The following is a 14,226-nucleotide window of genomic DNA, read 5'->3' on the forward strand; positions in this document are numbered from 1 at the left end:
GAGCACCATCTGCTGAAGTAGAGAAAAAGCTAAGTAATAGAATTTTTCTCCCTACTGCCTGGATTATCCCTAGACTGCTTTTACAAATCACTTTGCTGAGTTCATTAAACTAACTGAATGGCAAATCCACTACTTGCTAAATGTGGACCGTGTTCTGAAGGGGTGGGAAGGTGGCAGGCGCTTTAGGTGGTTTCATTTGCTTCTTAAAGGGATAGTTCACCCTAAAATAATAATTTACTCATCAAGAAAACCTAGATATAGACCTTTGTCAGGGTAGATGCAATATTACCTTTTTTTATGATTGAAAATGAGACTGTCAGTCATAGATATACAGTTAGTTTAAAAGGTTGTACTATCTTAATATTCTCACTCACATCTAATTAATCACAAGCCATTGTTTCAGCTTTTTGCCAACTGCATTTCATGTGGCATGCCAATTAAAAAAAATGTATTAGCTAAATGATCAACATAAAGAAATAAAACAGTATAACCAATTAAAAAGACTGTACGTCTATTCCTAACAGCCTCATTTTCAATCGCAAAAAATTAAGTATGCCGTTTACTTGGACCAGAATGTCCAAGCTGCTCTTTTCCATACAATGAATGTTGATGGCAACCATGGACAGCTGTAGTCACCATTCACTTTCATTGTTTGGAAAACAGCAGCTTGGACATTCTTCTTGATAATCCCATAGTGTTAACACAAGAAAGCATGTTGTATTGGGTTTAAAACAACATGAATTTGCATTTTTGAGTGAGCTGTCTCTTTAAAAATAAAGACACTACAATGCAGGCTACAGTAGGGTATATTACACACTTGCATTGAGAGAGATACGCACATTAAACCCACCCACAATTAGCAGCCCCTCTGCGACACTCTCAAACATTCCCGGGGTCCTGTGTACACAGAAGCCCCCTGGGACTGCAGCCCACCCCGGCTGTATCACTTTGCCTCTGGACAATTCCCACTTGCCGAGTCAGGGGGCTAATGGGCCACGCTGCTATTCAGCGGAGGATAAAATATTAATATCGCCACCATACAGAGATTGCCGCACATCTCCTGTTACAATAGAGACATGCTGATCAAAGTTTGGTGCGATGGTGGGTACATAAAAGCATTTAGGAGGGAAAACAGTGACTAAACACTACCAGGGAAGCACTTTAAACATCAAACTGAGGCAGTGCGAGGAGATAAAGAACTTTTTCCCCTTTTGTAGGGGGGAAGGTGGGTGTAGACAAGTTTACAAAGCTGCTTTTTAGCACAACTGTTCTCTCATTAGCGTGGATGATGATCCCCCCCCCGATCCTTCAACAAGCCCCCAATACACCAGGCTGCATTTGCCCTTTTTATGAGTCCTCATTTTTCTTTTTTCCCCTCCTCTCTTTCCTTTCTTTTTTTCCCAACACGGAAATTGAAACTGTATCTGGGCTTATCTACTGCCTCCCCGCACATCAACTGCCGAGATGTTTAGACAAATTTTATGCATTATGCAGTGCAAATATCAAAACAGTTCTTGGCAGTGCCAGCAGAAGCCTCATTAAAAATTCCTTAATTAAATCTTCTTGCAAAATGTAATCAGTCCAAGGAGGGTTTTTGTGTGTGCACAAGGAAGTGTGTGTGTCTGTTAGCGCCAGGGCTTTGATTTGTGGCCTTCATGTTACGGCTTGGGAGAGTAATCATTAACGCCAAAGCCACTTTGCCTTTTGAAACGCTGTTTTTTCTCTCTTTAAGACTAGAATAAATAAACAAATTATAATCACCTTTCTACTGGTGCGACAAAAGGATACCGATATTGGAGTGCGCTGCATCTATCTCCAAGCTTTGTCTGGATTTGTGAGTGCCTGTCATTTAGTTGATTTACTATCTTTATTTGAAGTGTAGATATTAGAAATCAAAGTCTCAACTATCTATGCAGTCATGCCAATTGGCACAGAGGCGTTGCTAAAAAGCACAAAGCCCGAAGACCACACTTTCATTTAATAATACCTGAAATTGCTTGATTGACAAGCACAATTTTCTTTCCTGTGTTAACTTATTTCCTATTGAAATAGGAAAATCGGGTGGGGCATATCGAAAGGACATTTTTGTATAACGTCACAGCCGAGAACCGTGATTTGCTATTCACAATTGCTAGCCGGAGGCAAATGGCATTAGGGCTCCCAGGTCCCAGAGACAGCCAAAGTAGTTGGGGTCTGAGAGATCTTTTCTACCATAAGCTTAAACTATTTCATCAAGACTTCATCAGTCGAGGGCACTTGGATATGAATATTAAAATATAAGATCAACAGATCGTTTTGAAGCTGAATGACAGCAGTCCAGTTTTTGTGTTGAAATATTTTTACATTCAGAATCTATACATATGCATGGAACAGAAGAGGCCTTTTGACAGATAAAATAATAATGTATGGTGGGTCAGGGTTGTTCCCTGAGAGAGAATTTATAAAAATTTAAAAGTCTGAATGGACCATTTTTATATTTTACTTCAAGTGTGAATCTACTAAAAACAAACAATTTACATAACAACAGTGAAGCATTAATTATCTGTTTGATTAATTAAGTATAAATAGGCTTTACTTGCCGTGATGACATCTCTGATTCATTTTCACAAAATTAGAACAGAAATCGGATTTATAATGAAAGAAATGTAACAGGCTGCTTAATAAAGGTAAATTAGGGCCATGTTAAGTTGTTCTGACACAAAACTGGCTTAATCTGGGCATACACGGTGCAAGTTCTGACACTCTGGTGGTCCTGAGCCCCTGCACACATTACGAGTCAGTTTATTTGAAAATCGTACAGGCGCAGTGGTACAAAATCTGGCAAATTCTGAAGCAATCCGACTAATCTTTGCGCTATTTATCATTATAAGACATAAGGCCAGAGGAGGACATTACTTTCACTCTTTGTAGCTTGCGATTTAGAAATAAAAAAGAAGACTTGCATGGCCAGGGGCTGCATTATCTAAAAATATATATAAATAAAATATATGTACATTACCGTTATACTTGGATTATATATAAGCGCAAACATGACCTTTAGTGCAGAATTCAGAGATATTTTAGTGGAGTAGGCTACCTGTATTTACCTGTGTCACACTGTCATTACTTGCATGTTGATAGCAGACACGCTGAAGATGTCTTGTCCATGTAAATGCCTTTTAAAGCCGCACGTAGCAAAGTTTAAAAATCTTTGTTGTAGTGCAGCGGTTGATTGACAGGTAAAACTTTCATCCTTGATTTGAGAAGACACATGCTTGGGGAGTTGAAAATATCTCTCACATATACACTATGGTGTATATACAATTATAACAGAAGCTATACCCCCTAAGTATTGCCTTTGAACTGAAACAAAAGCAGGTATGACAAATAAAAACAGACCATGACGGAACTTTTTCAACTCTGTCCGTCAGAGTGACAAAGATTGTATTCTAGTGCAACACGTATAGCAATTTATTTTTTAAAGAGCAGAGAACAGCATGGCATTTCTGTAGAATCCTTCAGTGATGTGGTCGTGAATAATATGGGAAAAACACAATTTTAACACAACCATTTTCTCCAAATGTGTAAAAGCTTGTAACACCTTCTCCTGATTGGTCAACTTCAGGTAGATCGCAAAATCGGCTTGTTCAACAGCACACACCTAACAAATTCAAGCCGACAGCGGCCACATTTTTTAGACAGTTTTTTAGACCTCCCGATAAAAATTATCGGGAGGTCGTGAGCTGCTCGGCTATGCTCATAATTGCTCTCACTCGATGCAAGCCGCGACCACACGAGCACCAATTATTTCCACGCGATCTCTCCCGACTGGAAAAAAACGGTCGGTAGCTCGTACAACAGTCTAAAATCGCAACATGTACGCCCACTTTTAGCTGAACCACCTGAATCACATATCAGACAGATTAAAATAGTTTCACTTTGCTTAATATAGCGAAAGATGCCAGCCTCTGTAGCAGTGTCTCCTGGGCTGTAGCTAATGGGGTGAAATGTGGTAACTATTCTAGGGGCCAACAGGTCCAGGGGGGCCCACAACAAATTTTAAATTGTATTTTTTTAAATGAAAGGGCCCCAGACCAATATACTGGGGGCAGAATTCCTTGCTACAGAGAGGCAACACGCGTGGAGCGGGAATAAAGCATGTTCAACACCAAGGAATAAAGTACATAGCGCTGGATGCGCTTTATTCCCACTCTAGAGGCTGAATGCTATTTATTCCCGCTCTAGAGGCTGAACGCTCTTTATTCCCACTCTAGAGGCTGAATGTGCTTTATTCCCGCTCTAGAGGCTGAACGCTATTTATTCCCGCTCTAGAGGCTGAACACTAGTTATTCCCACTCTAGAAGCTGAATGCTATTTATTCCCACTCTAGAGGCTGAACGCTATTTATTCCCGCTCTAGAAGCTGAATGCTATTTATTCCCGCTCTAGAGGCTGAACGCTAGTTATTCCCACTCTAGAGGCTGAACGCTATTTATTCCCGCTCTAGAGGCTGAACTCTTGTTATTCCCGCTCTAGAAGCTGAACGCTATTTATTCCCGCTCTAGAGGCTGAACTCTAGTTATTCCCGCTCTAGAGGCTGAACGCTATTTATTCCCGCTCTAGAGGCTGAACGCTAGTTATTCCCATTCTAGAAGCTGAACGCCATTTATTCCTGCTCTAGAGGCTGAATGCTATTTATTCCTGCTCTAGAGGCTGAACGCTATTTATTCCCACTCTAGAAGCTGAACGCTATTTATTCCTGCTCTAGAGGCTGAATGCTATGTATTCCCGCTCTAGAGGCTGAACGCTATTTATTCCCGCTCTAGAGGCTGAACTCTAGTTATTCCCGCTCTAGAGGCTGAACGCTATTTATTCCCGCTCTAGAAGCTGAACGCTATTTATTCCCGCTCTAGAGGCTGAACGCTATTTATTCCCGCTCTAAAGGCTGAACGCTAATTATTCCCACTCTAGAGGCTGAACGCTATTTATTCCCGCTCCGCGTGCATATACACATACTAGCCAGGTGTCAGATAACTAAAACAAAGATTCAGAGCTCAGTCCGGATTTAACTGTCCTTTGGTCCGGATCTGGACAGGAGTCCACCTATTAAGTACCCCTGTGCTAAAAGTTAACTTTGTCAGCTCTTTAGAGTACCATAGCATATAGATGGCTTCAAAGCTATCAGATATGGACTTTAAGCCCCTGAACTCCAATCATACACATGGTAGTCGAATGTTTTCACAAAAAATGTCTTTGCTTAAGATTTTACAGAGTTAGGCATCAGTACACACAGACTACCTGTATTGACAGGGAATTTCATACTGGAGGGCAAAAAACAAAAGAAAAAACTTTCTATCCTTTAATTCAATTAATATTCCTTAGTCCATAAATCGTGCTGACACGTAATTAATTGTCCACACAGAAAATATATTTTTGCAAATCTACTGTAGGTCTAACTTTATTAAAAGCATAAAATATGTCCTCAATTAAAGAATGTTGTCAAAAGTTTTGTGAGGGTGAGGATTTGCATACCTGGCGATATATTTCTGGTACACGTTGATGTCTTCTGTGACAGGTTTCTCTGGAGGAAGGCCATTCCTATCATAGAATGCAAAAAAGAAAAGGATTAATGGTATGTATCCTATCAATAATAAAAATAAACTGACACAGTATTTACTTATGAGCTATTTCAAAGTTTGGACTATCAATATACATTTTATTCGATGCACTAGCAATTTGCTTTGGGAATGAATTAGGGGGGTACATATGCGCACTTTGATGCATGGCCTCCCAACAATGAAAACACAGAGGGGGAATTTTTTTTGAAAGCATAAATTATTTATGTGTTTTTAGAGAGTGCACAAATGCAAAGAGGGTCGTGCGGAATGTCATGAGGCCGAAAAATGGCTGTGTCTTTTATTTTGTTTGATTGGCCCTTGTATGAGGGATTTTAGGACATCTTGTTTCAGAAAGAGTACTCATCGATTTTCCAGTTTGAGTATGGCATGTGTGTCTGGATTTGACTCAGCCTTCCACCTTTACTGAATAATCATTTAAAGGAATTCTAAATACAACACATTATAGTCTGCATGATGCATTTTGTATACAAGGTGGCAGCAGTTCTGTGGCACTAACACAGAAGTAAACGTGTACAGCTACATGCAGGGGGTGAACGATGGTTAATCTGATCGATGGTTTGGGGCAGCTGTGGCTGAGGTGGTAGAGCGGGTCGGCTGCTAATCGCAGGGTTCGTGGTTCGAATCCCGGCCAACATGACTCCACATGCCGAAGTGTCCTTGGGCAAGACACTGAACCCCAAGTTGCTCCCAATGGTAGGTTAGCGCCTTGCATGGCAGCTCTGCCGCCATTGGTGTATGAATGTGTGTGTGAATGGGTGATTGGGACACAGTGTAAAGCGCTTTGGTAACCTCTGAGGTTAGAAAAAAGCGCTATATAAGTGCAGACCATTTAATCTGCCTATTAAGAGCTGGTTCTGACAACAAATCACTGAAAGTGTGTGTCTGTTTGTGTATATGTGTGTGTGAGACTGCAGGAGGACAGCCTCAAGATTCTTACTATATAATCAATCTCAACTATTGACAAATCAAAGGGAAGGTTCCCCCAAACTTGTCATCTGGATTTAAAGTCCATTTCTGAGGTCTTCACACCCCAGAGCAGTCCTCTAGAGTTTAGTTATGGTTTCATAATAATTCAAACAAAAACTGTACCTCTGCTAAAAAAGAACGTGTGAGTTTAAGTTCTGTGACACCAAATTAAATTGGAAAAATAATGACTAACACTTTTCCCAACCCCACTGTTTAGACAAACAGATCACCTAACCTTAAATTTAGAGCATTGGTCAGTGTCAATGTTGGTTTTTGGGGCCTCTCAAACAAATAGAGTATTTTTTTATAGTGTCAGTGTGTCACTTTGTTTAGATTATTTTTTATTTTTTAATTAACCTACAAATGGCTTACTTAAAGTGATAATTGGCCCCAAAATGTTAATTCTTTCATCATTTACTCACCCTCATGTATGACTTTTTTTCTTTCTTGAAACAGAAAAGGAGATAATAGGCAGAATGACAGTCACCATTCACTTTCATTGTTTGAGACATAACATACTGCCTGACATCTCTTTTTAAATTTCATGAAAGACCGAAAGTCATTCAGGTTTGGAAGAAACTGAGGCTAAATTGAGTAAATAATTACATAATTTGTATATAACCCCTATAAGTATTCCTGTCATGATCTAAACATTTTGTTTGCTACATGAATTAAATGATTAATGAACTGTTGTCTCTATTTGGCATTTGGGTCTATATACTGTATAGAAAATGGGTTGAGGGACACTGTGACTGCAAAGATGAGCTAAAATGTTTTAAGCTGTGTTTGTCAATCTTCCATGAAGTAATTCTGTAAATAGTGTATTTTATTCTCACTTGACTGAGGTGACAGTTCCAGTAGTGATTGAGTCAGTCTTGGAGAAGCTGGACTTCATATAATCAGTGTTAAAGCCCAGGTGGCCCGCCTGGTCTACAGGCAACCCAGGAGGCCCCACGACCACAGCAGGAGCAGCTGTGTTGATGACTGGCGTTCCTGGGGTCCCTGCTGTAGCCGTGAGAACAGCTGGCATCATCGGAGGGTCAGCCTTCACAGGCATGAGCTTCTGGATGTTTCGTATGTCGTATTTAGATGGTCGTCCAACCTTGCCAGTCTTAAAGGCGATAGCGCCGCCCATGTCAGGGTTGCCCTCTCCTGGTTTGAAAAGGTGTAGGAACTTCACATTCTCCAGGTCATACTTGGAGGGCCGCTTGTAGGAATTTCCGTTCTGCTGTCTGAGGCTCTCGCCCATCTTTAGCTTCTGAATGAAGTAATCATACTTGGAAGCCCGGGACGCCAAGTTCTGGATGTGTGACGGGTTGGTTGGGGGCGGGTTGAGCGAGCTTTGTTTGTAGTCCATTCTGGGTGGAAAAATCTGACCTTCGTTTCCAGGGAGGGTTTGTTGGATATGGGCACCACTCTTCATCTGTGCCATTTTGGAGTTGAGCTCTTCGGGTTTGGGGTGGATAGGCCAGGGTAGGGTCTCCCCAGCCTTTAGCTTACGGATATACTCCTCGTACTTGGAGAAGCGAGCTCGACGGGTGGCTTCCTCAATGCTCAGGGAGGAGGGGTCTGAGGTAGCTGCTTTCAGCTTTTCGAAGCTGATCTTCTTGGCCAGCTCATCCCGAACCTGCTGGTCATCGTAGCCAAACATGTGTAAGAACTCATTCATGGTGTTGGCGGCATAGTCGCGCAGAACAGAGGTCTCCCCTAAAGACAACCAAGACAAAAATCAACGGTTAATTTACATAAAAGCTTAAAATTAAATTGCTGATGACACTGGATCTGAGAGTTTAATGTGAACTTTGTAATTTCTATGCCACTAGTGTCACTCCTCCTCTTAGAGATGGTCCAGTATAGTTTAATTGCATTATTGTATGATTAATACTAGACCATTCACTTTTACTTCAGGTCTGGAGAGAGGACTAGAAGTTAAAGTAGACAATTTTTGTTTGAAAGCTGCTGCTTAAACTTATAAAGACCAAATTACTGCTCTTTCAGAGTCTGTTTAAGTACGTGTAAGCAAAAGAGGCATGAAAATACCTCTGGGACTTCTGTACTTAGTTCCTGGCTTCAATATAGTGTTTACCACAGTAGATGAATGTTAAAAATCTGATCCTGTCTCAGTTTGGCTGTCAGAAGAGCTACACTGGTACAAGAATACGGCTCAAGATGACAACTTCACAGAGGTGTCAGATAAAATCCCTCTACACCCTTCCAGGTCCCCAGCAATACTCAAGACCTTTTCTCCATTTATTTGATTGCCTTTTTCATTGCCAGCCAAATGAGACAGTTAGCAGTAACATTAGCCACGGCCGTGGTAATAAATACTAAAATATTTCATCTTTGATATCATATTTCTGTTATTGCTAAATTGGTCTCTCACCCATGCTTTTCACATCTCCTTCTCAGCATGTAAATAATCCCCAAATTTCCATTGGTGCATTGGGGCTAGTACTTACCATGTCACATCAGTATGAAAGGCGATCCGGGAGATCGAAAGGGCATGAAAAATTTAAGAGAAATGTATCAGGTATTTGAGTGGAAATTCCCGCCACTTTGCCATGCATCATTTTATCAGCTTCTACTGTGTTTGAGCACATTATTTCAAATCATGCTCAAAGGTTAGGGGGCTTCTGTCAGTCCTAAAAGTTATACACAGAGACTCAGCTACTATGCTGGAGCATCTGGTTCAATTAATTCCTGATTTGAGTTGAATGAGAGCTTGAATGCTATTTTGACAACATTTTAATGAAGTTCTTGTTAAACTTAACATGAAATCAAAATTGACCCTGTTTTTATTCTTAAAGGGATAGTTCAACCACAAATTTAAATTCTGTCATCATTTATTCACTAATGTTGCTATAAACCATATTGCTCTAAACCCTTTCTTTTTTCTGTGAAATGATGTTGAATCAGTGAATGGTGACTGAGTTTATGTTGACTTAAATTAACCTGAATTTAATCATGGGAGAATAGAACAAAAACATTATATAACAACTATGAAATGACATGCTATACTGTAGTGGGGGATATTTGGTGCTAAATATCACCACAACTTCAGTTTTTCCAAGCAAGGCTTCAGTTCTACATTTGGAATCCAGTGACTGCATTTTTGTATCGGTCATGACTGCGTAAGGTTTTGTCAGGTCAAGTGATTTTACACAGCTTTAAAGTCAGGACACAGTCTTTAATCTCTGTTAATGAACAATTTTCAAGCGCAATAATCAATGAAAATTGGACTTATTCCATGGTAACCTTTTTCAAATAGTTGGTAAACACGTTTTGCACAACATGAAGGTGACTAGATTATTTTTAAATTTTGGGGTGAATTATACCTTTAACGTTTCTTTCGTATTGGGTGTACCATCACTTTAATATCAAGATGAGGCAATATCTGTTGGTATTCGAAGGAACTTTGGTTCTACTACAGACAGTGATGGTAATAGCAGTACAAATAGTAGTAACAGGTAGTAACACTAGACAGTATGAGAAGCACAGCATGCCAGTGGGCAGCTCTGTGTGCGTTTAATAGACCTATCAGTGTCAGGAAAATGACTGGACTTAAACTGCATACATTCTGCAGGGAGATAACTTTTTAAAACAGAATGCAAATGAGTCTTCCCCCTCATCCTTATCGCACAAGCTCCAAGTGAAGTCATGTGCATGTGGTTGGAAAGCCATGGCTTAAGGGGTAAAGTTGCGATTTGCCTGGCTGAACTCTCTCTCTCTTTGTCTCTCTCGCACTCTTTCCTCTTCGCTCGTGTAACTGGAAAGTAAAAAAAAGAAGTGCTCCTAATCCCACCACTTCATACTGGCAAACTCCAGCCTGTGACAAAGTCCTTATCTGTGTTTGAGGCTATTAAGGTACATTTTCCCCCTCTGTGGTGTAATCAAATAAGCACAATATCTCTTCTCTGCTGACCAAACATAGTTGTCTTCATGTGCTCCACCAAGGGGATGATGATAAGGACATATTGTACATGTGAGGATCTATATATGGATTTATCAACAGTTAATTGACAACACTCTTAAAGCTGCACTCCAGAAATGGACATTTATAATGTTGATGTGTAATTTAACTTATTTAGATTTAGACTTTAGTTTAGATTAAGATTTAAGTATGGACAAATTTCAATCGAAAGTGAGCATCCCTAGGACAGACCTTTTAATGTGGGCTCTCTGAAGAGAGCATGGCATAACCGTTTGAATGTACCCTTTACTAACATTTTATGAAAGGACCCATTTCTTTTATACTTTCTTTTGTTAAGAATGACCCTTCGAGTGGCATCCCCTTCAAGGTTGCAAAAATGCAGTTTGGAAAATGCCCTACATTTTAACAGATGTAAACTTTATGAGGTAACTGCTCAAGGACATTAAGCTTTAAATGTGTATTAGACTGCAATGAACTACACAAAAACTACACATAAAATGAGCACAAGCTAATAGTCAAAGTAACAAAAATAGCCTGGAATTTATTTATTTATTTATTTATCCAAAACTTAATTGTTTATAATACAAATCTCAACCAATTGAATAAATTATCATAGCTATATATTTATTTAAAAATAAATTAAAACATGCAAAATCAACTTTGTTTTATTTTTTCTAACTAAACTTAGCCAATGTAAACATATTAATACAAATAAAAAAATATTCTAAAATGTATATATTTATAATAAATCTATATTATATAAAACATTTAATCTAAATATTTATTATATATTTATTTATTTATTTGCTTGTTTCTTTTTTTTTTTTTTGCTTGAAGTTATTCTACAAACTTTAACCTAGCATAATTCCAAACTAGTTGGTGGAAACTCAATTTGTCAGATCCGAAGATCTTTGAGTTGCTTTCATTTTGTTTCTCATAATTTTGCCAGATATATTGCGCAGACTAGTTCAGAAGAATAGGATGCTTTAGATTGCTATGGGAGAGGCATTCTGTGATTTTATGCTGATAGGGATTCTGCTCAGTCCCCTGATGTGAGGAGTTAAATGTTTTGAAGGTCGCACTTTCCCTCATTGATCTTGTGATGTTTGTTAATTACATTGTCACTGATGTTGTGAGAGATAATTAAGCCACTATGTTTATATGCATAATTATGTGCGCTCTGCATCATCTTTTGAAAGACAGCAGCGTGAGAGCAAAAAATATTTTAATTGTGAGTCACACAGTAACATGGCAGTATAGATGCCCTAGTTACAATCAACAAAGCGAGAGAGGAGGGGGAAAAACAACTCAAGACAAGAGTGGGGACTTATATGTCTGTTCACTGCATTCTTCAAACGTTTTGAGATGCAAACACAGCCAGGGCCTAATGGAAGTAAAGGTGTAGCTTGTTTCTGAACACAAACACATATTTACAGACAGCTTTTTTTGACCATGAAATAAACACAAAATGACTAATTAAAACCACAAAGCACTCATGTTTGCCGGAAAATGCTTGATTTTCTGAGAAGCTGTTGGCCCTACTTCTGTGACAGAGGCCACAGACATAAGTGCTTCTACCATAAGAATTAGAAGAAGTGTTCTGAAAGAAGAAAACATTTAGCAATGAAGTAATGAAAAAAAGTACCAGCCAAAGTGAAATATCTGATCTGTTGTTGTTATCTAGTGTAGTTGGTGTCCTGTCTTGTGATGTGCACCTTAGTCAAGTTCTGCAGTCTTCCTGAGATAACTCAATAGGTGAAAGGAAGATTGTGTCGGTTTTTGCAGATTTTGGCTTGTTGTTATATGAAAAGTAGCAATGCATATGTCAAGTTATCTACACGATCGTGTTGCAAATAGGTAAATGCAGTGTTTTTTTCCCCCATACTGGCTTAAAGAGCGCTTGCATTTATGATCCTCTTCAAAAGGTAAACCACAGTGTGAAACCATAAGCAGCACGCAACTGTTGCTTTACTGCATGCGTTCGCTGGGTTTTTGTTGTACTCAAGAATTTATTTCTCAAAATCTCCAAAATTGAGAGACTGCAAGTTAATCTCCTGAACTGATAGAGACCTGGAGTCTTGCAAGATCAGGTTACTATGTAATTAGGTTGGGGTGGTAGCTACATTTGTGAGCTTATAGAAAATCAAAGAGTCAGAGTGTAATCCTGAGTATAATATGAAGCTTAGCCGGCATGCCAACACTCTTGGCCTCTCGGCTGCTACGCACATACAAAGAATTCTATATAAGCCTCTTTTAAATATAATTTTTTTGGTATCTGTTCCTGTTTTCCCAATTGACTAATGGTTGCATTTGCTTGTAGGGGCCAATAGTGTTGTTCATATTACTACAGATTTCCTTCCCCAATATAACATTGGATATACCATATATATATATATATATATATATATATATATATATATATATATATATATATATATATATATATATATAATATAAAATGCTAATCAACCAGGATGGCCATTCTGTTGAAGCTGTTTTACCAAGGAAGTCTTGCTGGTTAAGCTAGTTGAGAAGCCCAGTGAGGACACCAGCAAACCAGCATCCAATCCACATCTCATTATATGATGGTGACCAGAAATGTTGGTCTATTCATTCAAGCACAGCTCACCACCACTGGTGCCATCAAAGTGTCTTTTTGAATATGATTAGAAAAATAGCATTTTAATTATCCATCAATATTTTTAAAAGATGGAGATTTTTCAGTTACCACAGCCTCTGATGGAATATTTGAGTAGCGTTATCCATTTTGCCCCAGTAACATTGATCGGATATCTATCCGATCACAGTTGACACACATCTGACTGCAAGGTGTAAGCGCAAAAAAGCTAAATAATATGCAGATACTATCCAGATATGAAACTCATGTTAATGCAAGATTTAAATGAGGCCAATGGTAAAGTAAGACTAAACCAACACAACTGGGCTGGCAAGCCTTTGAAGAGGTATGTTATCTTGGTAATGCATACTTTGTTTTGGCTAAGGACAGAGAACAAGTGAAAGAACAAAGTAATACCTGGAGAAGAGAAGGGGGGTTGTCGAGGGAGGGCTTCAGTGGTGGGCTGGTAGCTATCGTCCTTGTGTGGGCTGCCCACTGAGTCCTTGTCCTCATGATAACTGTCCTCATGGGAGCCGGGCATGGTCTCAACTTCCTCTGTGTTGTCTTCTTCATCACTGCAGCCTTTGGGCTGCACCATGTACACACCCTCAGGGGGGGCATCATCTCCATTGTTGGGTCTGAGTACCCTGCGCTCAACCCCATCTAAGGATTGCAGATCGTCAGCGTATTCACCGTTTACCCACTTTTCAATGGCCTCGCGCCTTTTCTGGTCCTCCTCCAAGCTCTGGCCCAGGGTCAGCCTCTCTGGGAAATCACATTCAGGCCTGTCGCCTTCATCATAGTGCAGGCTGCCCCGCTCGCTGTTATCCAGTAGGTCTGAGTCACCCTCTGCATTTTGGGAGCTTCCGTCATACACCACCTGCCGGCTAAGCTTGGCACAGATTGCGTTCAGTTTTAGGCCACTTTTCCTTTTGGCGGCCATCGTTGATTTTCCTGAGTTCTTTTCAGTGCATAAACTCCTCTCAGCTGTTAACAAAAAAAAGAGAAAAGAGCTATTTAATTCTATGAATACTGGCCATTTATAAACATAAACAAAAGACTTTAATTGAGAGTGAATAAAAGTCAACAACAACA

General features: G+C 39.5%; 1 protein-coding gene across 2 annotated transcripts in view; it reads right to left on the reverse strand.

The window, feature by feature from the left end:
* LOC127618740 (zinc finger protein castor homolog 1-like) overlaps positions 1–14,226 on the reverse strand; it is a 111,483-nt gene that overhangs the window by 29,274 nt on the left and 67,983 nt on the right. For both annotated transcript variants that reach the window (XM_052091360.1, XM_052091359.1), the window contains exons 2-4: positions 13,549–14,118; positions 7,420–8,290; positions 5,511–5,576 (exon numbers count right to left, since the gene is read on the reverse strand). In XM_052091360.1, coding sequence (XP_051947320.1) covers positions 5,511–5,576; positions 7,420–8,290; positions 13,549–14,118 — 1,507 coding nt within the window. The remainder of the gene's footprint in view (positions 1–5,510; positions 5,577–7,419; positions 8,291–13,548; positions 14,119–14,226) is intronic.

Source organism: Xyrauchen texanus, chromosome 25 (genome assembly GCF_025860055.1).
Source record: "Xyrauchen texanus isolate HMW12.3.18 chromosome 25, RBS_HiC_50CHRs, whole genome shotgun sequence".
Lineage (NCBI taxonomy): Eukaryota > Metazoa > Chordata > Actinopteri > Cypriniformes > Catostomidae > Xyrauchen > Xyrauchen texanus.